This window comes from Lacerta agilis, chromosome 3 (assembly GCF_009819535.1).
Source record: "Lacerta agilis isolate rLacAgi1 chromosome 3, rLacAgi1.pri, whole genome shotgun sequence".
In the NCBI taxonomy this organism is placed as follows: Eukaryota; Metazoa; Chordata; class Lepidosauria; order Squamata; family Lacertidae; genus Lacerta; species Lacerta agilis.
Genome location: NC_046314.1, coordinates 76,094,635 through 76,122,529, shown reverse-complemented (window position 1 = coordinate 76,122,529; position 27,895 = coordinate 76,094,635). Strand labels below are relative to the sequence as shown.

General features: G+C 42.0%; 1 protein-coding gene across 1 annotated transcript in view; it reads right to left on the bottom strand.

The window, feature by feature from the left end:
- Positions 1-27,895, bottom strand: part of WDR64 (WD repeat domain 64) — a 67,763-nt gene that overhangs the window by 4,963 nt on the left and 34,905 nt on the right. Inside the window, exons 11-25 of the mRNA XM_033145436.1 lie at positions 21,700-21,826; positions 20,028-20,176; positions 19,524-19,647; positions 16,520-16,692; positions 15,660-15,842; positions 13,951-14,078; positions 13,275-13,367; positions 12,060-12,302; positions 9,127-9,301; positions 8,440-8,545; positions 7,378-7,439; positions 5,851-5,960; positions 4,985-5,173; positions 3,474-3,573; positions 1,624-1,704 (exon numbers count right to left, since the gene is read on the bottom strand). Coding sequence (XP_033001327.1) covers positions 1,624-1,704; positions 3,474-3,573; positions 4,985-5,173; positions 5,851-5,960; positions 7,378-7,439; positions 8,440-8,545; positions 9,127-9,301; positions 12,060-12,302; positions 13,275-13,367; positions 13,951-14,078; positions 15,660-15,842; positions 16,520-16,692; positions 19,524-19,647; positions 20,028-20,176; positions 21,700-21,826 — 2,043 coding nt within the window. The remainder of the gene's footprint in view (positions 1-1,623; positions 1,705-3,473; positions 3,574-4,984; positions 5,174-5,850; positions 5,961-7,377; positions 7,440-8,439; positions 8,546-9,126; positions 9,302-12,059; positions 12,303-13,274; positions 13,368-13,950; positions 14,079-15,659; positions 15,843-16,519; positions 16,693-19,523; positions 19,648-20,027; positions 20,177-21,699; positions 21,827-27,895) is intronic.

Sequence of the window (27,895 nt, the reverse complement as noted above, 5' to 3'; positions counted from 1 at the left end):
CAAGTCCATCCCTTTGTTAGGTAAACTACGGGCAGTCTATTGCCATGGGAGCTCAATGTTTAGAAAATTGCTTTTCCATGCAGGATGATTTTGGGAATGTTTAGAATAGGAAACAAGATGAGAGAAGAGAGCAGTTCTTCTGCCTTCCCAGTTAAGGAAGAGGCAATTCAGGTGTTGGTGTGTGATGAGAGTTTGGGGCTTCATAGGGTGCTGGCTGTTTCTATGGATATCTGTTGTAGGAGTAGTGAACTTTGGCTGTATGTTGGGGTGCTTAAGCTGTGTATCCCCATTTATGATCAACATGCGTATTTGTAAATAAACCCAAGTACAAGAAAACACAATTAAGCCTCCCCCAAAAAAGAAATCTAAAAAGAACCAACCCTGGGTAAGTGCTGTGCTCCTGGAGCTTCTCACCACTCAAATATATAAGCATTATTTTAAAGGCAAGAACAACAATTTATGGCTGCTCAGTCAACAAGACACAGCTTTTGGAATAATGTACTTCCCCCAAATAGAACTACTGAAATGTGTTATATTTCTATTTTTACTCGTCTTTAACTCCCTGTGACTCTAACAGAGGTATTCCTGGTTTATAACTGTCCAGTTGGAAAAAAGGAAGCGATTGTTTTTCAGGTTTTATTGCTTCTCTGTCAGAAAGCATGCCACAAAATTCTTTTAAACTATTAACGGGAAATGGGAGACTGGCAGTTGTCCTAAATAGCCTAGTGAAGATTCATATGTTTCTTGACTGCCTTGCAATCTGTATACAGTCATACCTCTGGTTGTGTTCGCTACGGGTTACGAACGCGCTGAACCCGGAAGTACCGGAATGGGCTACTTTCGGGTTTCGGAGCATGTGCATGCGCAGAAGCACTCAATCGTGCTTTGCGCATGCGCAGAAGCGCCAAATTGCGCTGTGCACATGCACAGATACAGCGCTTCAGGTTGCGCTCTTTTCATGTTGCGAACGGGCCTCTGGAACGGATCCCGTTGCAACCAGAGGTACCACTGTACTGGTACAGAAGACTCCAGTGTAACAGAAAAATGAATTTAAGGCTCAGCTCATAATAAAGTGTCTACGGTACAGCATCTAGGAGCCAACTGGGACAAACCTCTGTCATGCTAGGTCCCAGCACACAGTAGCAGTTTTCATCTTACCCAGCACATGTACCATGAAAGGTCAGTGGGACCTGCTTCTGGGTAAGTAGGCAAAGGATTGTGATATAACTGTGGCTCAGTATCTCCTCTACAGACAGCCCTGGCATTATGACAACGTGCTGAATGCAGGTGTTTTATGGCCCATATGTGATGCTCAAGGCCTTGTTGTTGTTCAGTCGTTCAGTCGTGTCCGACTCTTCGTCGGACTCAAGGCCTTAGTAAAAGTCAAATATTACTCGCTATAATAGGTGAGCCATAATGTATCTTACAGGACAGTTGATATATTATAGGAAGGAAACAAAACTCAGAGCAGAAAAGGAATAATTCATGCTCAGTAAAAAGAAGATACTTAACTGAGAAGCAAATGGTAGCAATTCACAATCTGAGAATGATTTTCAAAATTGCTTAATTTTAATGTTTCTTTCATTATGAAACATTCATTTAAGCAAATTACTTTGAACTCACCCTGTATATAGGTATAGACCCAAATACAACACCAGTATCTTTGTTGCCAGATTTGAAACTTTCCAGGGGGTATTTGTTAATCTAGAAGACACAAACAATACCATCACATTTCCAGTTCCAGCAAAGACCTCAAAAACAAATACTAATAATGAAATAAATAAAAAGCCCCACCACATCTAATTGTATAGGATTTAGTACATTCAGTGATGTAACATTATAGCCAATACCTGAACAGAAACATGTATCTACAAATGAAAAATAAAATAAAATCTGGTGCTACTGTCAAAATTGTCAAATCAGGGCTCAGAATGTGCTTTTTTGAAACCTTCTTCTGACCTTCATGCTAACAGGCAAGGGTCAGAAGAGGAGCCTGAATTGTCTGGTGACACTGGAAGAATTGGTGACAAAGCGGGTTCTCCCTCATAGAGAGCACGTGTTACGGTAGGGGCCAGCAAGCCACCTCCATTGCTGTGGGCGGAATAGTATAGATGGCCACAGCTCTGATTGGGCTTGGGGGTGTTGTTAGGGAGATTCACATGTATCGATTGGTGATGGACAGCCAGCAGCCTAGATATGGGTCAGCCTCGTGACTGACCGCCCTCTTGGCTGCATGCTGCGGATCACCCCCCCCCCTGTGTTTAGGCCTCTGTGTTGACCTTGCTATGCCTGTCATGAGGTCGTCTGCTTTTGGGGCAGGGGCCTGGTAGGAATTTTGCCAGTTGGCTGATTGGCTGTTGCCATCTGGTTTTTGCCTACTGCTTAGCAACTAGTCACAACTTGTAAGGTTGGCGGTTAGGCATTGGTCATCATGTGTGATTGGAGGGGCGGTAGTCCCTCCAAATGGTGATGGTGTGCTGGGAATTCTGTTAAAGGAATCCAGGGGCTAATATGCTAGTCCAAAACCCCGGTAGGGGTCAGGGCCCACGCGAGAGCCCCTGGGACCCACTGGGGAGGGGGAAGGTTCTGCGTACCAACCCCCAGATCTCTCCCCAGATGGGATTTCCCACTGCTGACATGTGGTCAGCTCTGTCCCGTCGGGCAACTAGTCCGGACCAATGCCTACGCAACCACTCACATTGATTTGTAATTTAGTAAAGTTGTGGCCTAAATTCTGCCAAAAATCCAAACAAAAAATGATGTCTCGTGTCTGAATTATTTGGGGGTGGCGTTGGGGACCTCCACACGCAATGTATCCTTACCCCCATGCATAGATGCAGTCTTCACATGTTCAGGCAAATGCCTTAAAACAGCTGGGACTGTGGCTTGTTAAGGGTACTGGAAATTACAGCTCCAGGAGGGTTGAACTATGGTTCCAATGATTATTTGGGGGGGGGGGAGTAATGTGTTTTCAATGTATAGCTTGCACCATAAAGTAGCAACAAACTAGAAGCACCCGTTGTATTTAGGATGGGCAGCCCCCCAAAAAATTCAGTTAATCACAATTTACACATGCAACTCTATCTAGCATGGTCCACTTCTATGAGTGGCTTCATGAATGAACATTGTCTCTACAGATGGAGGACCCTTCCTTTGAAGATCACAGAGCAGGTTTTAGCATAAAAATACAAAATGGGAAAACAAAGTACATAATAAAAACAACAAGAAGAAACCAATACCCCCCAAAACACATTTAAAGGGACATAGAATGTTAATCAGCCAAAGGCCTGGTTAAAGAGAAACATTTTCACCTAGCAACTAAAGATATGGATGGCCATCTGTCATAGATGCTTTAGCTGAGATTCCTGCATTGCAGGGGGTTGGACTAGATGACCCTTGGGACCCTTCCAATTCTATGATTCTATGTATAGGCAGTTTTAGGGAGCTCTGACATGACAATTGTCTCTTAGTACCATAGGAGAAGCCAGGGCTTTGAAAAACTTGAAATCTTGATCAACTTCGAAAGGGCCAGGCTTTTTCGATGACAAGGAGCTTCTGGTCAGAGTCTTCCATCTAGAAAAAAAAGAGAGGAAAATATGTTGCACTTACAAAACAAAAGAATCTTAATGTCACAATCATGCAAGGTATAAATAAAGTATAATTTGCAATAAAAGATAATTGCAATAAAATTTAGAAAATTTAAAGCAGTACAGTTTTGCCCTTTTAGGGCTGTAACCGGAAGCACAGTAAGACTCACTGACCACAGAGGGACTTGCTTCTGTGTAAATATACATAGGAATGCTCTGCAGATGTATGGCCCCATAACTAAGAAAGGTAAATTCAAAAGAATGTAAATGATCCACATATATAATGTGAATGGTAGGGTCCTTTTAGAAGTCCACTCATCCTATTTTTTTTTGCAGAAACTGACAGCTGATTGGCAGGTGCCTGTGATATCATGAATTACCCCACCCCTACCCCGCAGGGCAGTTGTTCCATTTTAAAAAGTTACCTTAAAAAGGGGGGGGGGGCGCACAAACCAACATGTAATGGCATAAACATGCAAGCAGTGCTTTAAACAATAAAAAAAAATTGACAGCTGCCTAAAAGTTGTGGGTGGGTGTGGATGAAGGAACTGCTGACTCCTGCCTTAGGAGTATGGGCCCTAAATGCACTTAGTGCAAGTGCTAAACCTAACACCATGTTGCTGAATTGTATTGTTGTCATTATATATATAGACTACAATTCATTGCAATGTGTATTACAAAGGACAGCTTTCACAGGTTCTAACCCCAAAGGGCAGTTATTTATACCTCTGAAACCTTAAATGTGCACTCATTTGAAATATTAATTTTATTTCACGAGCAAGCTGTTGAAATCTTTATGTGGGCATAAAGGTAACTAGCATATGCACACACACACACACACACACACACACACACCCCTGTATATATATAACAGCTGCTTAAAAAGTCACAACTTCATTTATTAATGTGAATAATTATTTTTGTGTCACATCAGAACAGGATGGAAAGAAAATGAAGAAAGTCAACCCCTTGCTTATTTGTGGAGAGGGTTCGGGGACACTGTTTGGGGATCAGCTGTGGGGCACCTGGGAAGTTTCACAGGCATTGCTTAGCTTGGGGGGGGGGGATTGTGGTGACTGACACAAGTTTTGTGACCGTAAAATGGCATGTGGGTGGAAAGGATACTTGGCTCCATACTTGTGGCCACAACCCTCATTGCTTAGCCTCCGTTCAGTTTATTCTGTAGTAATTATATATAGCAGAGATGGGGAAACTGTTACTCTCCAGATGTTGTTTTCATCATTCCTGACCAATGGCCAAGATGGCTGGAACTGATGTGAGTTGGAGTCCAACAGCTGATGGAGGGCCACAAGTTTCCCACCCTTGCCTTATACACAAGTTGCTAAAGAAACTGCAGGTGTTTCTCCTCATGCAATGTAATATGTGGCCAATCTTACTTCTCTCTGTCAAGGACCAGAGGATATTCAAACTTCTGCTTTTTATCCATATATTTGCTGTCGTCTCTTATGCTGAAGGGAATTTCATTCACGTCACAGGGCAAAATGATATCCGTGGATTCCAAAAGTTCAAACAACCTGCGCTGACCAAAGTAACCAAAGTAGTGTCCATCGGTTGCATGCCAGAGCCTGTGTGCAAAAGAAGGCCGACAAAGAAATGTTAAAAAAAATATCAATTTCTAAGCATAAGACTACTAACAAAAAACAAAACAGATTTCCACTTGAAAAGAATTGGAATGCTCACAGCACAATATATTAAGAACCAGTGCTCAAAACCTCTTTGTCTGTAGTGGTTAGCCTGTGGCATCCCATAGAAAAATAGTTATTCAGCATGTCCACCAGGAACAGAAACTGCAGTCAGGCACAAGAACATCTTTGGCAGTTGCTGGGATCACAGTGCCCCAACAGGGCCCGTGGTGGGTGCTTGCCCTGGGCCCTCATTCAAAAAAAAAAATTCCCCAAATTACTCACACTGAGTTTCAGCAGTGGCCATATTTTTTTTTGGGGGGGGGGGGGCAAGTGACCATGATTTTTCTATACAGTACCCTGGAAGTCAACTGAACTTTTGAAGAAAAACATGGCTGCCACTGACATGGAATTCAACTCAATATTGGAAACCATGGCTTCTCTCAGACAATTCTGGGAACTGTAATTTACCCCTCAGAGCTACGATTCCCAGCACCCTTAACAGATTACACTTCCTAGGATTCACTGGGGAAAGCTATTTGCTTTAAAAGCCCCACCAAGCTGACAAAGCAACTCTGGCATAGGCCAAATTGAAATGCTTAAAACTAACTGTAACTAACCTGACAGAACTATCACTACCAGCAGTCACCACAAGGCATTTTTCTTCTTCATAGAACAAGCTGACTATTTTGGCGGAATGGGCTCTCCAGCAAATTAGTTGCTTTATATGCTGCAGAATAAGAGAGGTTAGCAATACGTGAGACAGCTTTGGTGGGCATTGAGAAGCTCTAACATTCACGCAGCTGATGTGAACAGGTTTAGGTAAGTCAGCCCAACACAGCTAACCAACTCTTTCTTTTACTTTTACATATTTAGAAACAAGTTCACAGCTGGAAGGATTCAAACTGTTGTACAAGATAAAATGAGGGGGGGGGAATTACAAAACCCATCAACTTTAAAAACAGTAAAACCACCTAGATGATCAGGGAACCTTGCTACCGGTGCAGACTGCATACTGTTCTGAACATTTTGAATTGAAGGGTGGAAAATGAATGCTTTAAATAAATACTCGTTCAGTCCTCCAGCGTGGAAGTACATCATGTCTGGCAGGAAACAGGCCTGTCTGTGTCTCCACCAAAGATGGACATCAGGCCTCGGGCACAGCTACAGAGAAAAGCTGGTCCATTTTCAGACCTGGAGTGTTGCTAGGTACCTCATTGACTCCATGGGCCAGATCCTTATCAGGATCGGTCTTGCGGGCCAAATTGCTAGAAGGCAATGGTTTCTTTCCTCATTTTAGCAGCAGTTTCTAGGGATCCCCCTCCTAATATGATGGTAAGAAAAACTTCCTGTTTCTGCCGGAGATTCTGATGCACACCCTTTCTTGCTTCAGAATTGCTCTTTCATTGCTTTAGCAAGGGATTCAATGCAGGTTTGCACGGAGAGTGCCCCGGTTGTAGGCTGGGAAACAGATATACACAACAAACACAGGATATAACTGTACCCTTGTGCCCATCTGAAGACGCCACGGAAATATCCTTGTGGGGACAACTTGGGCCTATTGGCTGGAGGTTCCTCCTGGAGTACAGGACTCAGGGCACAGGCCCATGAAATTCCTCTGGGAATGGCGGGTGGCACCAAGTCATAGCTGCCCTAAAGGCAAGCAAGTAATTTTTCTTTTAAAAAAAAAAGTTTTCGAAAGGGGAGAGGGTGTAAGGAAGGAAAGGGAAGGCCGGCCAAGAGAGATTCATGGTTCAGGGCCACCCCTAACAACACCCTTCATTCAGATCATTAGTGAGGTGTGGTAACTAATATGGTTAGAGAATGGATTTTTTGGAGGGTGAGGCTGACCAGTTGGATTACTTGTCAAATCACAAACATGTGCCAGATTTTATAAATTTTCTAGAATACAGTAAGCCCTGGTCCAATCATAAACCCCGGGTCAAACACAAAGCCTCATGTTTTTAGGATTATACTAGACCTTCACCGTTCTTCACATTTTATTTAGCCAATCTTTTTAACATGAAAGTTCTGATTTGCAGTGCAAGCAAGGAGAGAAAATGGGCAAAATGGCATTGGTAAGGGGATATCTATTTTCCATGTAATAAGTGAATTAAAAGCATGCACTTGTTGTCTAGCTGCCTCACCTTGTTGGTATCCTGTGGATCTTCTAAGAAGGAGCCAATATGCCACCGTATAACATGCCCCTCTGCAAGAGAAATGCCCCGTCAAAAATCATATTTACACATATGGACCAGGAGCAATTCAGAGATAATTTCATGGCTTATGACATCTGTAAATAATGACCAAGATGGGTTCTGGATTAGTCTTTAAATTAATAATAGGATTTTACAGGTTCAGATAGAGCCTTCTTGAGGCTGGCACCTTACAATCAGATTGTTCAGACTCAGAAAGAGTAATGATAATTTGGAACAGTTTGGTTCAATTTTATCTTATTTGCAGGTAAGGAGGACCACTGTCAAGAACCCCCTTTTGTTTATGAGAAAATTTGGTTAATACATTAAACATAATGTAAAATTAATGTTGTGGTCAATTTCCCTTGATGTGGTAGAGTTTTAAGATTCTGGTTTTGATTTAAATTATGATTACTGGATCTGGATTATGTGCCCAGTTTACAGCCCAAATTTTCCAAAATGTGGTTTGTTTTGTGTTGTTTGTTTAAAGAAATTGTTACATGATTTTGTATCAGGATAAGAATAACTGTTCATCTGACAATATACAGCAGCCGAGAACTTTTTATATATCTGAAAAACTAATAAAAATATTTTTAAAAAAAATAAGAAAAAGATCTAGCACTTGGCTGCTTCCTTGTTGCTGAGCACTGATTCCCCAGGGATCCCTCAAAGTAAAGTACCTGTATTATTTGCTTAGTGTTTATATGCATGTTTAAACTGACGTAATTAAGACTACAGCCCTCTATTCCCTTTCCTTTCCTTTCCTCCCTTTCTGAGGAGACATATGCAGGATTTCTTTTTAATTTTATTTCACACTTGCATGTTCTTAGTATCGGAGTGCTTACAGATATTCTTTAGTTAACTGGAGTCTTATCTTCAAAAGTTTGACATGGTTTTAGTAATACGACCGATGGCTAGGCTTTGGAAAGGGTTCAGTTCTAGTCTGCACCCATTTTTTTTTTTTTAATGCTTACGAATTGTTATGACAGCCTTAACTGAGAAATGGTTGCTTACCTTTATTAGCGGCAAAAAGTGTTTTAGAAGATACACCAGTGCACAGTGCTGTCAAAGGAATTGGAGGATGTTTTGTGAAAGGCAAAATTTCTCTCAGTAGATCTCCCTTCACAAACAAAAACACAATCGGACTTTCTTTTAACAAAGCAGCGTTTTCTGACATTGGGGGTTTGGAGTCACACCAGTCTACTAGCACCCTGGCTAACACAGCAATCCTGGGCTAGGGAACAGCAGGGCAGTGGCAGATTTTACTACCGCAACCTAAACCCTGCTGCTCATGGTCATGGGGGTGGGTGGGGGGTTGCATCACAGCTGAGGGGCCTGAGGCTTGATCCCTTTGAGGAATCTGTTGGGCAGATCCAAAGTTGTTGGTGCAGAACCCCTGCCCCCCCCCCAATGCCCCATTTTGTAGCTTTCCGCAGGCTATTGTTGGAAGAACAGCTGGAACAGAGTGAATTCTAAACAATGATTTTTTTGTTCTACATATTTTTTTTAATCCTTTCCTTTGTTGATGTAGCATAAATAGTAATACAATTTTATGTGTTTCCTACCAAAATGGAGAAAGAGGACAGGAGATGTAGAAGAATAATCTTTTTTGGATTGTACATCCTTTGGCTGATAGCACAATACAAGGATGCTTGAACCCATTGTTTGCTACCACAATCCAGTTATGCAAAAGGACCCTACCGTTATAGTCCAGAGATAAATAAAACCGTCTTCATGGCCAGAGGCAAGTATAGGTCTTGACTGATGTTCTGTTTCCTGATTTGGAGGTTGTAATAAAGGAGATCCCCTTGTTTTGTTCTCCAAGGTGGGTGACCCTGTAAATTTTGCTTCTAAAAGAAAGCATAATTGATTATAGGGAGAAGGCCAGTGTGGTGCAGTGGTTAAGAGCGGTAGACTCGTAATCTGGGGAACCGGGTTTGCGTCTCCGCTCCTCCACATGCAGCTGCTGGGTGACCTTGGGCTAGTCACACTTCTTTGTTGTTTGTTGTGGGGGAGGAAGGGAAAGGAGAATGTTAGCTGCTTTGAGACTCCTTCGGGTAGTGATAAAGCAGGATATCAAATCCAAACTCTTCTCTTTTTTTCAGTTTTGGCTCTACATTTGTGGAATTCTCTTCCCAATGACGTCTGCCTGGCACCTTCACTGTCAACCTTTGAATGCCAGGTCAAAACTAATCTCCCCCTGTCCATGCTTTGGATGGACTATGACATTCTTTTCCCTGTTAGGGGGCTGCCAAAGCTCTCTACTGGGGTGTGTATGTTGTTTTATGTATGGTTTGTGAATTGCATGTTTTAAATAGCTTGGAGAGTTTTTCATGTAACAAGCAACTAACAAGAAGTTCAATAAATAGTAAGAACTTTCAGTTCGTCACAATAGTGCTTATTTTTCGCTTAGAACTTGGACACATACTTTATGGCAAAATGTGTTTTATACTGATATTTCAATGTCAGCATCTTCATTAACAGCCTCCAGGGCAGGGGTTGCTAAGGGGGTATAGACTTGCATGGAATTCTACATCTTGGTTAAGTCATTAAGTAGCCTGCTGAGGTATAACTTGGTTCAGTCTCTGATTTCCTGCACAATCATAAGCTTAAATTGAACTGAAAGTGACACAAGTAGATAGTGACAAAAGAGCTTCCAGATAAGTAAGGCTCAATCTATTTGTTTCATCTTTGTGTAAATAATCTTGATCATTATTTGGGTTTCTAGTAGTGAGTGCAGTTCACAATTCAATGCAAGTTCATGGTCTCCAGAAAGGGATCAGTTCTGGTAAGCAATTGCTCAAAGATAACATGCATGGGTTTCCTAGTCTTTGTGTACAAGATTTAATCCTTCATTTTACCAGTCTTTAATAATAATATTCTGGCAACTTCAGTTATCCACTAGCACAAGCAAACTCAAACATTTAACTGAGTAAGGGCTTCTTCAAAACCTTTCTGTGTCGTTCACTGAATGAGCATGATTTCAAAACCTTTTCTGTGGTATTTACATATGTTTAACTATTCCTTTACTCAACCACTTGCTTAATTTCTGATAGCTATTTTTTTTATAAAAAAATTCTCAAACATGGTCTTATATTAGAAGATTTTCTGCAACTTAACTCTGACATTCCAGTTCATACCTGAAGTTTCTGTTTTGGTTTCTGTTTCGCTTTTAACACCTTCCTGAAATGAAACAATAGCATGCATATTGAAAGAGAGGTTCTGAACTGAAAATAGCTTGCATAAAAACTAAACTCTAGTTGTTGACTGCTAGGAAGAAAAAAGAAGAAGACTTCCATTCCCAGAAATGCTGACAACATATTGCTGCAGCTTCCAAAAATCCTTTATCTTGATTCAGAGTCCACAAATGATAGCCTATAAACCTATTCCTGTGAAAGTAATAAATTTCAATTCTGATTTTTAATTGTAACCTGTGACCTGTGGGTGAAAGCTGGGTAATACATTTAACAACAGCAACTACCGCCACCATTTAATGTATTGCAATTCCACAGTTTCACAGTGCAGTCTTCCTGTAGAATCATACTTACCCTCATCTTGCTTACTGTGCATGTGCACAAATCACTGTTCTTACTGGCCACTGTGGCACTTAATGCTAAACCATGGTTCAACACTGCATGCATGAGCTAGGAGGAGCCCAAGCAAAGCCTCAGGCTTGCACAGTCCTCTGGTTTTTCCCCAGCTTCTAATTTCACTTCCCCCTAATCTCAGCTTCTTTATCTATGAACCAGAGAACATGACTTTATGTGGCATTTGCCATCTATTGACATTTTTACCTAGTTCATCGCCTAACATTAATCTCCAGCTTTTGCTAGTACAGAGGCTATCATATTTCTCACATGTTCTGATACTGAGCAGACAGTACAGCATTCACTGCAGCAAACATCACAATAATTGCAGTGATTACTGAAAACATGCTTGCATATTTTGACTTTTTGCACGGAGGAGGGAACTGGCCTAGCTTGCTCATCCCGTCTCCAGAAATGATCATTAATTGCTACAAATAATCTATTCTTAAAATGTGACTTGAAGAAAGGGAAATTCTGCTCATGCACCGGCCCTTTGAGCATTCCTCGTTATATCTGGAAATGCTGCTGATGTGCATCTGAAATAACACGAAGAGTACTGGGGGCTGCTGCCCTTGCTCGGTCTGCTCATCACCTCCAATCACACACCAAACTCCTTCTTCCAATGCTCCCTTCCTTTACACTTGACCAAATACCCCTCCCTTTACATCTTAGCCATGCCCCCACCTATCTCCACCACCGCTTGCGGACACAAGCCCCTTCCTCTTCCAGCTTGCTCCAAGCCCCACCAGGTTTTAAAGGAGGGGAGGAGCTTCAGAGACCCAATTTTCTAAACTCCCTCCCTCCACTGTTGAACCTCACTGCAGTTGTGTTTAATGGAGGAGGAAGGCACTTCACAGAGCTGTTTGCTCTTTGAAGCACCTCTGCCCTCCCCATTAAACAGTGTGCCTTGTCCACCTGCTACCCTGTTGTCACACTGGAGTTGCCATAGCCACCTTTTGGCGACTACGCAAACTGCAGCATGACAGCAGCCCTGCATTTTATGTCTATAGGAATCTTGGTTACTCTGTATGAGAGAATAACATGTGCTAACACTCCTTTCTCTCCCATGTTGCCTTTATGGAGATAAACACTTCACGCTTTGCTGTCTTGTCTGAGTTTTTAGCAAATCTAAATGTTATCATGCACAACATTCTTACAAGTGTTTTGGGCTGCTGTACAAACGTCAAAGGACATACCTTCTTCATGACTGCAAAGCTGCTTTCCACCTCCTGTGTAGGGTTGACATCACTCAGTGGGTCGAAACTTTCGGTGGAAGTCTCGCTAAGTTTCCTTTGTGAAGGGGAGAGTCTAGGTGCCAAAGAGTGTTAATAGGCATTTGAGAATGCCAAACAGAAATGCCAGAAGCTTATACCTAAAAAATACATTGTATTGACAATGAGGGCTTACTCGAAAACAAGATTGGCAGATTTCCCCAACAGCTTTAAATGGCAAATTATTTTGGAGATGGGACAGAATAGAAGCAATTGTCTTTGCCATGTGGAGTTTGAGCAACACCAATACCAACCAGAAATGTAACCTGATGGGTTGTGAATGAACAAGGCCAAACATGCAAGGAGCTGATTGTCCTTCCCGACATTCCTACCTTAGCAGGGGCATATACAAAACTAAGTTAGACTTTGTTCATCTAGCCCAGTACAGAATACTCAGTGCCTGCCATATCTACTTAAGAGAGCTGCTGTCTGTTGCAGAAGACAGCACTGGATGGACCAATAACTTAAAAGACCTAAACTGTTTAGGGCCAGGTTATTTGAAGGACTGCCTTTACTGGAGAACCAGCTTGTTGGTCTGCCATTAAAATTAGACTGATGGGCATTGGGGACAGAGCTTTTTCATGGGGAACTCCTAATGTGTGAAACTCCCTCCCAAGGGAAGTGTGGCTGGCTCCATCAGCCAGGAATCATATAAACAAGCAAGCAAGCAAGCAAATAAATAAATAAAATCTTTGCCCCAATTAACAGTAATAAAGAAACACAGGAAGGGGAAGAAGAAGGAGAAGCCCAGTTGCATTAGTGGAAGTCTGCTTGTGCAACACTGGCTGCCACCACTAGGTTGGAGAAACGCTCATCAGTTTCACCCAAGTCCAAGAGCTAGCTCACTCACTGTTGCTTTAACCCAGTATAGGTCTAATATAGCATCTGCCAACCTTGAACCCTCCAAGCAACCCCAAACATCTGGAGGGTTCCAAGTTAGCAAAAGCTGACCTAATATGACTTGCATATGCCTGATATATAGTCCACCTACCTCTCTGAGGCAGCACTTCGGTAGAGGAACAGTAACCCGTTGATTCCTAATAATTCTTCTCCATCTTCTTGGACAGTGTTTGCAGCTTTAAATCTGTAAAAAAAGAAGAAGTATTTTTTGCCTTCTAGGTGTGTACTGAAGGATGCATTGGTTGGGAGCTAATTCCAACCATTTCCAGATGTTGAACTGAGCAAGGCCAAAGGGGTAGCACATAGCTTCTGCCCAGTGACTCGTATGACCCAAGCCAAGATGGAGGCAAGGAGCTGGTCCCCTCTGGCAGTGTGAGCTGTATGAGATGATGTGCCCACGTTCCCTGCTTTATGTAGCTCACTTGCTTGCTCCCAGTTGTCTGTCTCTCTGCTTACTCAGGGTCGTGATCACCCAAGGTGCATGAAGAGCAGCACTGTGGCAAGAGCATCCATTGAGGGTCAAGCTGAAGAAAAGTGGGGAAAGGGGCTGAAGAAGGCCTTTGCCTGGGTCTCAGACTGAAATAAAATGGACGACATGTACAGTGCTGGGCAGGGTGAGGGTGTCAGACTGGGGTTCAACCTTCAGGGGCCCAATTTGCCACACATTTCTACAGTCACTTAAGAGCAAGACTCCCATAAAAAACGCAGTTCCACATTGCAATCTGTTTGGTCTGTGTTGGGTGACTCTCACAGCTTTCATTACTCACATGTGCCTGGCAGTGGCAGATTCAAAATCCCACATGATGATTGCGCCATTTGCACTTGCAGTAGCTAACAAATTGTAACCTTCCACTCTTAGCAGGTCAAAGCATTTCACTTCTATTTTCAGAGGTAACTGAAAGACCGACAAAAGAAGACGATTGTTAAAATTGTATTTAAAAGCCGGTATGTACAGTGGGTGGCACTGTGGGTTAAACCACCAAGCTTCTTGGGCTTGCCGATCAGAAGGTCGAAAGTTTGAATCCCCGCAACGGGGTAAGCTCCCATTGCACGGCCCCTACTCCTGCCAACCTAGCAGTTCGAAAGCACAAAGTGCAAGCAGATAAATAGGTACCGCTCCAGCGGGAAGGTAAACGGCATTTCTGTGTGCTGCTCTGGTTCGCCAGAAGCGGCTTAGTCATGCTGGCCACATGACCCGGAAGCTGTACGTCGGCTCCCTCAGCCAATAAAGCGAGATGAGCGCCGCAACCCCAGAGTCGTCCACGACTGGACCTAATGGTCAGAGGTCCCTTTACCTTTACATACAGTCTCATCCTTTAAAGGATAGAAAATACCTGCCTTTGCTTCTTAAAATTCTTGTTCCAAACTGTGAAAACACAGGACTATGCAACCACTGTGTATTTAAGCATGGCTAGCAGCAAACAAAAGTGTCATGGCATTTCACCCATCACCCAGTCCAAAGAAAATGACTATACGGCACAAGAGGCTGCCTACATGAAAAGTAGAAGAAGAAGAAGGAGAAGAGTTTGGATTTGATATCCCGCTTTTCACTACCCGAAGGAGTCTCAAAGCGGCTAACATTCTCCTTTCCCTTCCTCCCCCACAACAAACACTCTGTGAGGTGAGTGGGGCTGAGAGACTTCAGAGAATTGTGACTAGCCCAAGGTCACCCAGCAGCTGCATGTGGAGGAGTGGAGACGCGAACCCGGTTCCCCAGATAACGAGTCTACCACTCTTAACCACTACACCACACTGGCTCTCTGGAGGCAGAGAAAATTGGAGGGAAAGAGTATGGGATCTTTTTGGCCCAGATCTTTATCTGTCCCCACCCCTGCAGGCAAACATTGACAGATGGTTTTTCCATCCACCCAACCGAAGTCCCTTGCACTGCTCTCTATAATCCCATTGAGTTTTCTCTGCCCCTCTTCAAAGAGACCTCTCAACAGTAAAAACCAAGATTACTTCATGCGGTTACTTCTCAGTGGTGAGTATAATGTGTACCCAGGCTCCAAGACACTTCCTTCTTAGCAGTCTTGAAAAGTCTGGAAATGCACCCACCTCTAGGGATGGAAGAGAAATTCAGTTCAGTTTGCATTTTAATATGAACCCATCTAATTCTCACTTACTGGAACAACAAGCAAAGTGAAACAATCAACCAAACAAGCCACCCATCAAATTTTGCATTTCTTCAAATTTTGCAATGCTGTTACAAGGCAAGTCATATATACAAAAATGCACATTCAATGCACATTGAAATGCATGCATTAGAAATGCATGCATAACATATACAAATGCATTTTATTAGGGAAAACTGGACACAAAAATTAGGATAAATTTGAATTAAAATGCTCAATTTTCATGAGGATTTTTTTTCAAATTGTCAACTGGTATGGATATGTGGCAGACTGAAATTAAGTTTGGAAAAATGAGAAACTGAGAGAAACTGAAATGGACAGATTTGCCAATCAATACTCACCTCATCCTTTGATTTTTTCACAGGCACCTTATCAAGCAGCAGCTGAACATCTGGAAAAAATCCATTACTTTTCTTGGCATTGGGACTCAGTTTTAGGGACATGAGTGGATTGCCTTGTAGAGCAAGTGATACTGCTTCAGGGAGCTCCCAAGTAATGCATAGATAGGCTTCACCTTCATTACCCTACGAGTAAAAATTGAGAATCAACGTGGCACAATTTATTTCTTCAAATATAAATATTTTGGGGTGGTGTGTTTTCTAACTGAGGCTAACCTAATTATTCAGATATACTGGAGATATATATATGAAAATCCTTCTCATATATATATATATATATATATATATATATATATATATTGGAATAAGAAGATTGGAAGGATTTTTATTAAAGATTTTCTTGGGTTACAAAAGTACGTTCATTGTCTCTATTTCCAAGTTGTAGAGTCTTTTCTACTGATCAGTTACATTCCATGTGAGACATTAATGTTGTACACAGTATATGGTTGGGGGAGAAGAGAGGGAGGAGAAGGGGGATGGTGAATTTACATTATTTTACTTAGTGTATGTGTGAGGTTTTTGCGTCTGTGTCACTTGGGTAGGTTCTCTTTCATTTATTATTTTTCCTTGGCAATGAGAGAGGTTGGGAGGGCAGGGCATGGTTGGTTGTCTTTAGCTGAGATATACTGGATATATTGAAACCACTGGTTGGAATTCAACCCCTTCCTGTTATAAATGTCCTGTTAGTGCAAGCACCATTTTTAACATTGTGTTCTAATGTTGTAACTTGCTCTGGGACCTAAGGGTGAAGGGTGTATAATTAATTGACAAACAAACCAAATAAAAACAAGCTATAACAAAACCTGAACAATTTTGATAGTCCCACTGTACTCCAAGACCAGGATGACATGTCTACTTCCACTAGCCTTCAGGTAAACCATTTGCATCAGCCAGTGTTCATTAAATGTGCTTTCCCTGGTTAAAGGCAAAACTTTAAGTTGCTGTCCACTTCCAAAATCCCAAGTCTTCACAGTTCCTAAACGTGCAACAAAGCAGAAGGAATGTCACTCATCATGGAAGCACCTGAGATTTCTCCTTGTCATATAGGAAGCAGCTTTCAACTGGCCTTCATTAAGAAGTCCTAGGGTACTGAAAATAGGTTCCAGTTAAGTATTCTTACAGCCCTCATCACAAAGCAATTATATAAAGATGTGGTGTTGGGATGCAATATCAAAAATGATAGAATGATCTCGATACGAATCTAAGGCAGACCTTTTAACATCACAGTAATCCAAGTTTATGCACCAACTACCAGTGCTGAAGAAACTGAAATTGACCAATTCTATGAAGACTTACAACACCTTATAGAAATGACACCAAAGAAGGATGTTCTTCTCATTATAGGGGATTGGAATGCTAAAGTAGGGAGTCAAGAGATAAAAGGAACAACTGGCAAGTTTGGCCTTGGAGTTCAAAATGAAGTAGGGCAAAGGCTAATAGAGTTCTGTCAAGAGAACAAGCTGGTCATCACAAACACTCTTTTCCAACAACACAAGAGATGACTCTACACATGGACATCACCAGATGGGCAACATCGAAATCAGATTGATTATATTCTCTGCAGCCAAATATGGAGAAGCTCTATACACTCAGCAAAAACAAGACCTGGAGCTGACTGTGGCTCAGTTCATCAGCTTCTTATAGCAAAATTCCAGCTTAAACTGAAGAAAGTAGGAAAAACCACGGGGCCAGTAAGATACAATCTAAATCAAATTCCTTATGAATACACAGTTGAAGTGAAGAACAGGTTTAAGGATTTAGATTTGGTGGATAGAGTGCCAGAAGAACTGTGGATGGAGGCTCGAAACATTATACAGGAGGCAGCAACGAAAACCATCCCAATGAAAAGGAAATGCAAGAAAGCAAAGTGGCTGTCCAATGAGGCCTTAGAAATAGCAGGGGAGAGAAGGCAAGCAAAATGCGAGGGAGATAGTGGAAGATACAGGAAATTGAATGCAGATTTCCAAAGAACAGCAAGGAGAGACAAGAGGGCCTTTCTAAACGAGCAATGCAAAGAAATAGAGGAAAATAACAGAATGGGAAAAACCAGAGATCTGTTCAAGAAAATTGGAGATATGAAAGGAACATTTTGTACAAAGATTACCACAATTAAGGACAAAAGTGGAAAGGACCTAACAGAAGCAGAAGACATCAAGAAGAGGTGGCAAGAATACACAGAGGAATTATACCAGAAAGATATGGAGGTTTCATACACCCCAGGTAGTGTGGTTGCTGACTTTGAGCCAGACATCCTGGAGAGTGAAATCAAATGGGCCTTAGAAAGCCTTGCTAATAACAAGGCCAGTGGAAGTGATGATATTCCAGCTGAACTATTTAAAATTTTAAAAGATGATGCTGTTAAGGTTCTACACTCAATATGCCAGCAAGTTTGGAAAACTCAGCAGTGGCCAGAGGACTGGAGAAGATCAGTCTACATCCCAATCCCAAAGAAGGGCAGTGCCAAAGAATGCTCCAACTACCGCACAATTGCACTCATTTCACACGCTAGCAACGTTATGCTTAAAATTCTACAAGGCAGGCTTAAGCAGTATGTGGACCAAGAACTCCCAGAAGTGCAAGCTGGATTTCGAAGGGGCAGAGGAACCAGAGACCAAATTGCAAACATGCGCTGGATTATGAAGAAAGCTAGAGAGTTCCAGAAAAACATTTACTTCTGCTTCATTGACTACGCAAAAGCATTTGACTGTGTCGACCACAGCAAACTATGGCAAGTTCTTAAAGAAATGGGAGTGCCTGATCACCTCATCTGTCTCCTGAGAAATCTCTATGTGGGACAAGAAGCTACAGTTAGAACTGGATATGGAATAACTGATTGGTTCAAAATTGGGAAAGGAGTACAACAAGGCTGTATATTGTCTCCCTGCTTATTTAACTTATATGCAGAATTCATCATGCGAAAGGCTGGACTGGATGAATCCCAAACCGGAATTAAGATTGCCGGAAATAATATCAACAACCTCAGATATGCTGATGATACAACCTTGATGGGAGAAAGTGAGGAGGAATTAAAGAACCTTTAAATGAGTGTGAAGGAGGAGAGCGCAAAATATGGTCTGAAGCTCAACATCAAAAAAACTAAGATCATGGCCACTGGTCCCATCACCTCCTGGCAAATAGAAGGGGAAGAAATGGAGGCAGTGAGACATTTCACTTTCTTGGGTTCCATGATCACTGCAGATGGTGACAGCAGTCACGAAATTAGAAGACGTCTGCTTCTTGGGAGAAAAGCAATGACAAACCTAGACAGCATCTTGAAAAGCAAACACATCACCTTGCCGACAAAGGTCCGTATAGTTAAAGCTATGGTTTTCCCAGTACTGTAGTAATGTACGGAAGTGAGAGTTGGACCATAAAGAAGGCTGATCGCCGAAGAATTGATGCTTTTGAATTATGGTGCTGGAGGAGACTCTTGAGAGTCCCATGGACTGCAAGAAGATCAGACTTATCCATTCTTAAAGAAATCAGCCCTGAGTGCTCACTAGAAGGACAGATCCTGAAGTTGAGGCTCCAGTACTTTGGCCACCTCATGAGAAGAGAAGACTCCCTAGAAAAGACCCTGATGTTGGGAAAGATGGAGGGCACAAGGAGAAGGGGATGACAGAGGATGAGATGGTTGGACAGTGTTCTCGAAGCTACTAACATGAGTTTGGCCAAACTGCGAGAGCCAGTGAAGGATAGGCGTGCCTGGTGTGCTCTGGTCCATGGGGTCACGAAGAGTCGGACACGACTGAACGACTGAACAACAACGTGGTGTTATTACAATCTGCAATTATAACACGGTTTTACCATCGCATGCTCCAGTGGCAAGGTGGAATCCATTTTTATCAATTGCTGCACATGTCAACTCAACATTAGGTCCATGGGCATCCTCAATCTGGTATATTTGTTGGCCTGTTTCCAGTTCCCAGACCTAAAGATAAAGTGAATTATATGGAATTCAACCTACATAGATATATATTTACATAATTGTCACTTTCTTCAAATATTTATAGTAAACATTAAGCTAAGGTAATAAGAGAAAGTAGAAAGAAAACAGCTAATAATTCCTATTCTTAACATTTTCTCTTGGGTTTAATGCAGGGATCAGGAACCTGCGGCCCTCTCGATTCAGTTCCCATCAGCCTCAGTCAGGATGGCCAATGGTCAAGGATGATGGAAGCTAAAGTCCAGCAACACCTGGTCCCCCATACCTGGCTTACCAATCTGTAGGAAGATAGCCTACTTGCTCTTAACTCCTTTGTGCAAAATATTTTGCTTTGCATTTGAAAAGCTTGCAGGATTCATACTCACCTTTACGATTGATTCAGAACAGATAGTTAGAATTTGGCGAAAGACTTTGTTGTAAATCAGCACATTGATGCTCCTCTCGTGCGTCTGGGGAACCTGTTTCGTGTCTTGTATAACTCGCGTGAGAGGATAAATATCAATCACAGCTGATCCTGTGAATCATATAATAAGGGTTATTGCATCCAGTTGCATGCTATTGTCAGCCACTCTGGCAAACATGTCCTACAGGGGTGGGTAAACCTATTCAGCCCAAGGGTTCCGCTTAGGGTCAGCCAGCCCTCCAAGGGCAGCATGCCAGTGAAGTGTGCGGCCAGGACCCACTTTGTTACTCCTGTGCGCCCTAACCACACATAAAGATTGGGTTGGCCTTGCTGGTGTATCCACACAGCACCAACCACCAGACCTCGCTGATAAGCTGCAGAGGTGCTGGTGCTGGGAGGTCAAGAGCATGCCACCGCTATGCCTGTGAGACCCATCATGAATGTTGCTTGACTCTGCAAGGACAACCATGAACTCTTCATCATGCAGTGTGTGTATGAGAGGAAGAGAGAGGTTGAGTGGCATGGGGAATGAAAATGGGAGCCTGCCCTTTCTGAAAAAGCAGAGAGGATATAACATATAAAGATTGAGTCTCTTGCACATTCAAAGGCCACCACATATTACAGCAGAACCAAGCACTTATGGAAAGATTAATAGTGAGTGCACTTCTTCACCAAAAGTGAAAGACAAATACATGTATGTTTTTTCAAGATGGGGAAAACGAGGGGGAAAGTTGCTATGGGGAACTGTCACTGGCTTCAATGACCCATCAAGTATTCTTATCTGAAGGCAGCCCTGCATATGGAAGCTTTATAAGGTTTAAGGGTTTATCATGTTTTTATACCCCTATTTAGGAAATAGGGGGAGATTGCCCAGTTGTTGAGCTTTTTTGGGGGGGGATTGCTGACAATTGCTCACCCGCCTGACCGCCACTGACAATAGCACGCCTCGCCAAAGCCGCCAGTCGTCAGCTCAATTGCCACAGCAGCAGCCAATCGCCAGCAGGCCTTGCCGCAGCCACCAATCACCTGCTCCATCAACGCTTACAATTTCATCCTCGTGGCTAATACCAATTGCCCGTCCTCCCTCTGCAATATCCGTGTATAAGATGACCCACAATTTTAAACATTTTTTGATAATAAAAAACACTGTCTTAGACACGGAAAAATATGGTATGTTGGAAGCCGCCCAGAGTGGCTGGAGCAACCCAGTCAGATAGGTGGGGTACTAATTAATTAATAGTATTAATTAATTTTATTAAAACACTGTGGTGGTGAGGAGGAGGAAGAGGTATATCTCCCTTACATATCTTACAGGGATTCCTGCCTCTGTGGCTATGAACTATGCTAAATCTATTTTCAGACTTTACTTCACATAAAAATTATGTTCAAGATTTTAATGAATGCCAAATAAGTGCTTCTTGAGGACTTAGATGTTTGTGGCTTTGAATTACCAGCATAATAGGATGGGATTGCTTTAATTATTTAAAGCCACCAGTTTGTTTTCCTCACATTTCTGTAGCTACTCTTGGTCTAAACAACACAGCTAAATGTGTCTAAACACAACACATTTACTTTTCACGATTATGTATCAGCACGCCAGAGGTATTTCGCTCCTAATGATTAGACAAACACACCTGTAATAAGTGTGCCATGGTTATTGTCAAATACCATAGTAAAGATTTGTGTCTCTCTAGGCCCTGCTTGGGAATCGTGGAAGACCTGCATCAGTGAAAGTGTCTGGATATCCCACACTCTGAAAATCTGAAAGAAAACCAAGATGGGTTATCTTGTGGTACAATAACTGCATTTATTTATATATGTAATTCATTTGCTGCCCCATAACACAAAGTTATCTGGGTGGTTTCCAAAGAATAGGTAAAAAAACAATGCATAAGAAAAACAAAAAACAAACAATAACAATGCAACAAGACAGAACTTCTCTCACACACAAACAAAATTAAAAGCAGATTTTTTTTTTTTTAATAAAAAAAAGGCCCAGACTGCCTAAGTTATGTATATGACTTGGAATCAATTCAAGGCCTCCTCATTGTATTGTTTTATATGCTTGTTTTAAAAGGCCTTCCTACAATATTTCCTCTTTCTGGAATTTTGCTGTTTTAATTCTGATGGTTGTTAGCATAAAAACCAGGAACACAGCATGTGGAAAATAAATAAAAAGTTTATTTGTAAAAATAATAATGGGTTTTTATGCTAATATTTTTGTTTTTGATTTGTTTGCATTGTGGATTATTTTATATTTTATAACTATTGTTTTTGATACTTATCTGCCTTAGTTTTTTTATCTGAAAAATAAACTTTGAAAATAATTGATTTGGTAACCAAAAACCAGCATTATTTCTCACTTTTTCTTAAAAGCCAGCATGGATACTTTCTTTACTAATTTTTTCTACCTGCATCATTTGGGCAAAACCTAATTCGCATTTCCTAGCAATGTTAATGCCTTTTCTTCAGCAGGACTAACAGCATTTAGAAGACCACAATCTCATGTTTCAGTGCCACAGATTTCTCAATTAAAAGTTAATGCATTTTTTATTTTAAAAAATGATAACAATTATTGCATCAGAACAATTATAGAAGCATCACTATGATATTGTCAGAGATCTATGCCTATGCATTGCACCAAAACTATGCTGATCAAAGCACCTGAGCATTATTAAATGCAGGGCTTGATGGACAGTTCTCTCCTGACATTGAATTCAGGAATGACAAACTAACATATAACATAAAACGTCCCCACAGATCTTCATGTGCCATGGATTGAATGTTTTGGGGTATTTATAGATGTACCAGTGTGTTCGCCTCATCATTACAATACAGTGGTACCTCTGGTTAAGTACTTAATTCGTTCCGGAGGTCTGTTCTTAACCTGAAACTGTTCTTAACCTGAAGCACCACTTTAGCTAATGGGGCCTCCCACTGCCGCTGCGCACCCAGAGCACGATTTCTGTTCTTATCCTGAAGCAAAGTTCTTAACCTGAAGCGTTATTTCTAGGTTAGCGGAGTTTGTAACCTGAAGCGTATGTAACCCGAGGTACCACTGTATATGTTTCAAAAACACCCTTCTGTTTGCAAGCCTGCCTGTTGTCTGATGAGAAGTTCCAAAACAAGGAGCAATCATTTTATACTCAATTTGTGAAATTACTAATGTTCTGGGGGCTCTTGGCCGAACAGAGTTAATCGGATTGGGGATCATGCTGAGAGCCAGATGGCTGCCTAATAGCTTTGTATGGCTTTGTTAGAGCATCTGTCATAAGCTACCTGTTTTTGATTCCTTGTTCCCTGCTTCATCCCAAGAGAGAGAGAGCTGAATGGGCAAAAACTCTCATCAGTACAAAACAGTCTGTTACAGAGGATGAACTCCTCCCACCAAAAACAGAAACCCCATCCTTAGCTCTCCCTCTCTCCTTTTAAAAGTCTAGTGAAACAACATGTTGTAATAAACACAACAACCAAGGAAATGACAGAGAAACTAGGAGTGCAGTGGTTTCGTATCATATTACAGTGGTACCTCTGGTTACGTACTTAATTCGTTCTGGAGATCCGTTCTTAACCTGAAGCACCACTTTAGCTAATGGGGCCTCCCGCTGCCGCTGCACCGCCAGAGCACAATTTCTGTTCTTATCCTGAAGCAAAGTTCTTAACCTGAAGCGTTATTTCTGGTTACCTGAAGCGTATGTAACCCGAGGTACCACTGTAGATCCATTGAAATCAATAAACTACCCTACATTATTAAATATTATATGGAGAGAAAGAGAAGTGATGGGACCAGTGCGTCCCTCTGCAATTCCCGCTTCAAGCATCGGATACATAGTGTAAACGGCCATGTGCAAAATGTTGTTCTTTGCCTCTCACTAAGCAACCTTATTTCTGGCCAGAAATCCTGAAGGTGTTTTCCTTTGTCTAAGTTACGCTGAAATCTACGGGACAGTTGAATTAAGGACAAGGGTCCCATGTCCATTATCTATACATGCATACTGTACAATTGCTTTAGATTGGACATTTTCAGCCACTTTCTTTGCCTAAGCTGTGTATGCATGGACCAAGCGTCTCAATATTCCCAGAGTAAGGCGGGGGGGGGGGGGGGGCTAACCCATGGTCTGCAGGCCACATCTGACTTTCAATACTTTTTTGTGGTCTGAAAATACCCCTTTATTATTTTCTGATCCTTTGGTATCCCACTATGATGTCAGGATGCCAACACATATTTTTGTGTCCACAATGCCTTTCCCCAGTGTTTCCCACTTTTAAGTGTGTGTGTGTTTGTGTGTGTAGTTATCAATATTAACAATAATTGTATTTATTAGGTTTTCCCCCACAAAACCTGACCTATACTAACTTACAAACACAACGCAAAGTCCCCAAAATGATTAGCCACCTCAGTACTAAATGGATCTTCACTCTTAAACTGACTGTACTTAACAGTTAGAATCATATAATCTTAGAATTGTAGAGTTGGAAGGGACCACAAAGGTCATCTAGTCCAACCTCCTGCAGTGCAGGTATTTTTTTTACCAAACATGGGCCTGAACCCACAACCCTGAGATTAAAAGTCTCATGCTCTCACAACTGAACTACCGAGGCAGATAAATTGTTTATTTCTTCATCAGCTAAAGAGTTTATTGTGTCACCATGCTGTCTTGTTTCACAAAAAAAGGAACCACCATATGTTCTATATAGAAGTTCAAATTATATTTTGGATTTCATTTTTCCATTCAAGCATGCCACCCCCCAGGATGCACTTGACCTAGAGTTTCCCACAATTTGTCAGGGAAGGACACATTAAATTTAGATTAAAGTCAGTGAATTCTAAAAGTAATTGCATTTTAAATCACTTTCTCTAGCACCAAGATGGAAACTAGTAGCAAAAACATAAATATAACATCAATCAATTTTATGGGGGCAAAACTTGAATGAAATGTCATTATGGTTTCACTCAGACTGAAGACAGATTTTGCCTCCAATGCTCAAATCAACTTTAAATAAGAACCACTTGGAATGCATTCAGTGTAAATGACTTTTTTACTATCTGGTCACCGATGAAATCAGTGGTGTTAAATGAGTTTCACTATGACTGGATTCTTCCCCTTTAAGATCCAATTTAAATATATGCAGCTGTATAAACAAATAGTGTTTTAAAAGGGGTTCTTTTACATTTTTAAAACAGAAATTCAAATGTAGATGCACCTTAGCTTTTAATTTTTTGTTTGTTTTATATTATTGAATGTATAACATGTGGCATATTCTAGACAAAACACTGTTCCCGGGATCACTTGTGAAAATGCTATAGCACAGTATAGCCAACAAGCTGCTCTCTAGATCAGGCATAGGCAAACCCGGCCCTCCAAATGTTTTGGGACTACAACTCCCATCATCCCTAGCTAACAGGACCAGTAGTCAGGGATGATGGGAGTTGTAGTCCCAAAACACCTGGAGGGCTGAGTTTGCCTATGCCTGCTCTAGACACTGCACTACAACTCCCATCAGCTCCAGCCAACTTGATCAATAATCAGGGATGATGGGAGTTGTAGGCCAGTAACAGGAGGGCACCCTGCCCCACCACAGAATAGCAACTCTATTTGTGTCTATTAATAAGACGGATTTCAATGAGATGTGCAGTGTAAACATACATATATCTATTCAGAGGTAAACCACATTCTGTTCAATGGGACTTACTCTCAGCAGGGGTTGTGAACCTGGTCCCTACCACCCACTAGTGGGCGTTTCAGGATTCTAGGTGGGTGGTAGGGGGTTCTACGGCACAAGCTGAATACTCCTTCCATCGACCACTGGTGGGTGGTAAGGAAATTTCACCATCAAGAAAGATGCATTAGTAGGCAGTAGGTATAAAAAGGATGACTGCCCCTGGTGTATAGGGCTGCAGCCTTACTGCTTAGCAAATGCCATATGATCCGTGCTTTAGAGTTCTGATTCAGCTTTTTTAGAAAGTAGGCATTTTTTGCAGGATCTACAATGCATTTTCCTATTCTAGTGTTACAGATTTGGAGTGCTAGAGTTTATTAGTGAAGAGTAGAAATCAAGAAATGGTAGTGTTGAGATAATATTTGGGACATTGGAAGGAAAATACAGGCTGCAGCAGTTCTCCTGGGTGTAGCCTATGCTCACTAGCCGTACTCGGCTGGCTGAATGTAGCATTATGAAACAATAAGCAGAGGTCACCTCAAGAGGAATCCCCCAGGTCTTGGTAAAACAGAAGTTACCAAGGTGGCCGGGAGGGGTGTGAGGTGACAGGAAGGAGCTTTGGGTTTTGGCAGGGTTTTCTAGGAAGAAGAAAGGAAGTCAGAACCATCTTGGGTGCTGGCTGGGAAGGCGACAGCCCAGAAACTTGGGAGCATGGCTCTGGACTCCATCTGGAAGAAGCCATGAGAGAAGCAGGGAGAGACACTCTTGAGATGACAATGCTGTAAGATTTGCAACTCCCTCCACATACACTCAGGTTGTATTTGAATAAGCCGTATTATATCTCAAAGTCACTGCAGTCTCTGCCGTGTCTTGATTCTCAATGGAAACACAACCCAGGGTGAGTGCCTGGAATCGTCTGGAAGCTTGTGCACTGCTCAAAAGAGATTGGGGGTTGGCGTAACAATAGGAAGTCTAAAGTTCTAATCTTGGCCCTACTAATCTGCAATGCAAAACTTTTCTGGGTCTCGCACCCGATGGCCATGCACACACAATTTTCTAAACTTCAGGACTGTATGAACAGAATTCCATTATGAGTATAGAGAATTTGATCTTACACAATGCTTTTCCATGGACGGCATGATAGTTTGCCATAAATTATTTGGCAATGGATAAATAATATAGCCCTTGGAGCTCATTACGTGATATTTGACAGGCACACTATTCCTTTGCCATTCAGAAGAGAAAGTTGCCATTTCATAGGTAAATCCCAAAGCTCCTACAGAGAGAGACAGGAACAAACACTTTCACCTTGATCTTTTTCCTTGTCCTGTGGGCATGAGCTGCAGCAATTATGCAAGCGACAAGTTTAAACATGAGTAACTTTGACACGAGTTTGCTGCAAGCGGGGCTGGGGATGTCAGTGCCACCACTGTGTAAGTAACAATGTGCACACACGCATAGCTGCGTGAGGTCAGGCACAATGGGCAGCCGAGAAATTCCAGCACATTTGCTCGGGACATTTGGAGGTGACCATCGACAACCCGCTTTGGGGGAAGGCTTTTATTTATAGCGAACAGCACTATTCTAAGTTCTGACAAATTAAGAGAACTTGCCTGGGCAAAGTAGCAGATGACCCTGTCATGCATCTGCATGTAGATTGCTATTCGAGTGCAAGTTTTTGAAACTGAAAACTATGAATCCATGCTTAGTTTGGTACTGTTGACCCCGTATCAAAGTAAGTGCAGCTTGTGTGAGATTCCACATGTTTTTGCATGTGATCCCACTGATCTTACTTTTGCTTTGTTTCATCTATGGAGAACACATGAGTGTGAGCAAGTTGCTAACTAAGCCCAGTGGGAGCTCATCCTGTCCAGGAATTGTTTGCTTTCCCCTGTACCTGGAAATGCTTGAAAAAGATGGAGATGTGTATTTAAGAGAGATGTAACTAGCTCTAACTATGTGCCTCTTAAAAATCCCTAAAGAACATTCTTTGAGTTATATGGACTGCCATAACCTGTCAGGGGACTGTCCCATGCTCAGCACAGGGTGGTGGAAGGGCTCTCGGGATGCTACAGAGAGCCTCAGTCCCACCTGACCAGTAGCACCTCTTCGTCCAGCAGAGGGAGCAGCGAGGTCTCCAGTGGGGAGGGGCAGGCTGCCCAGGAGCTG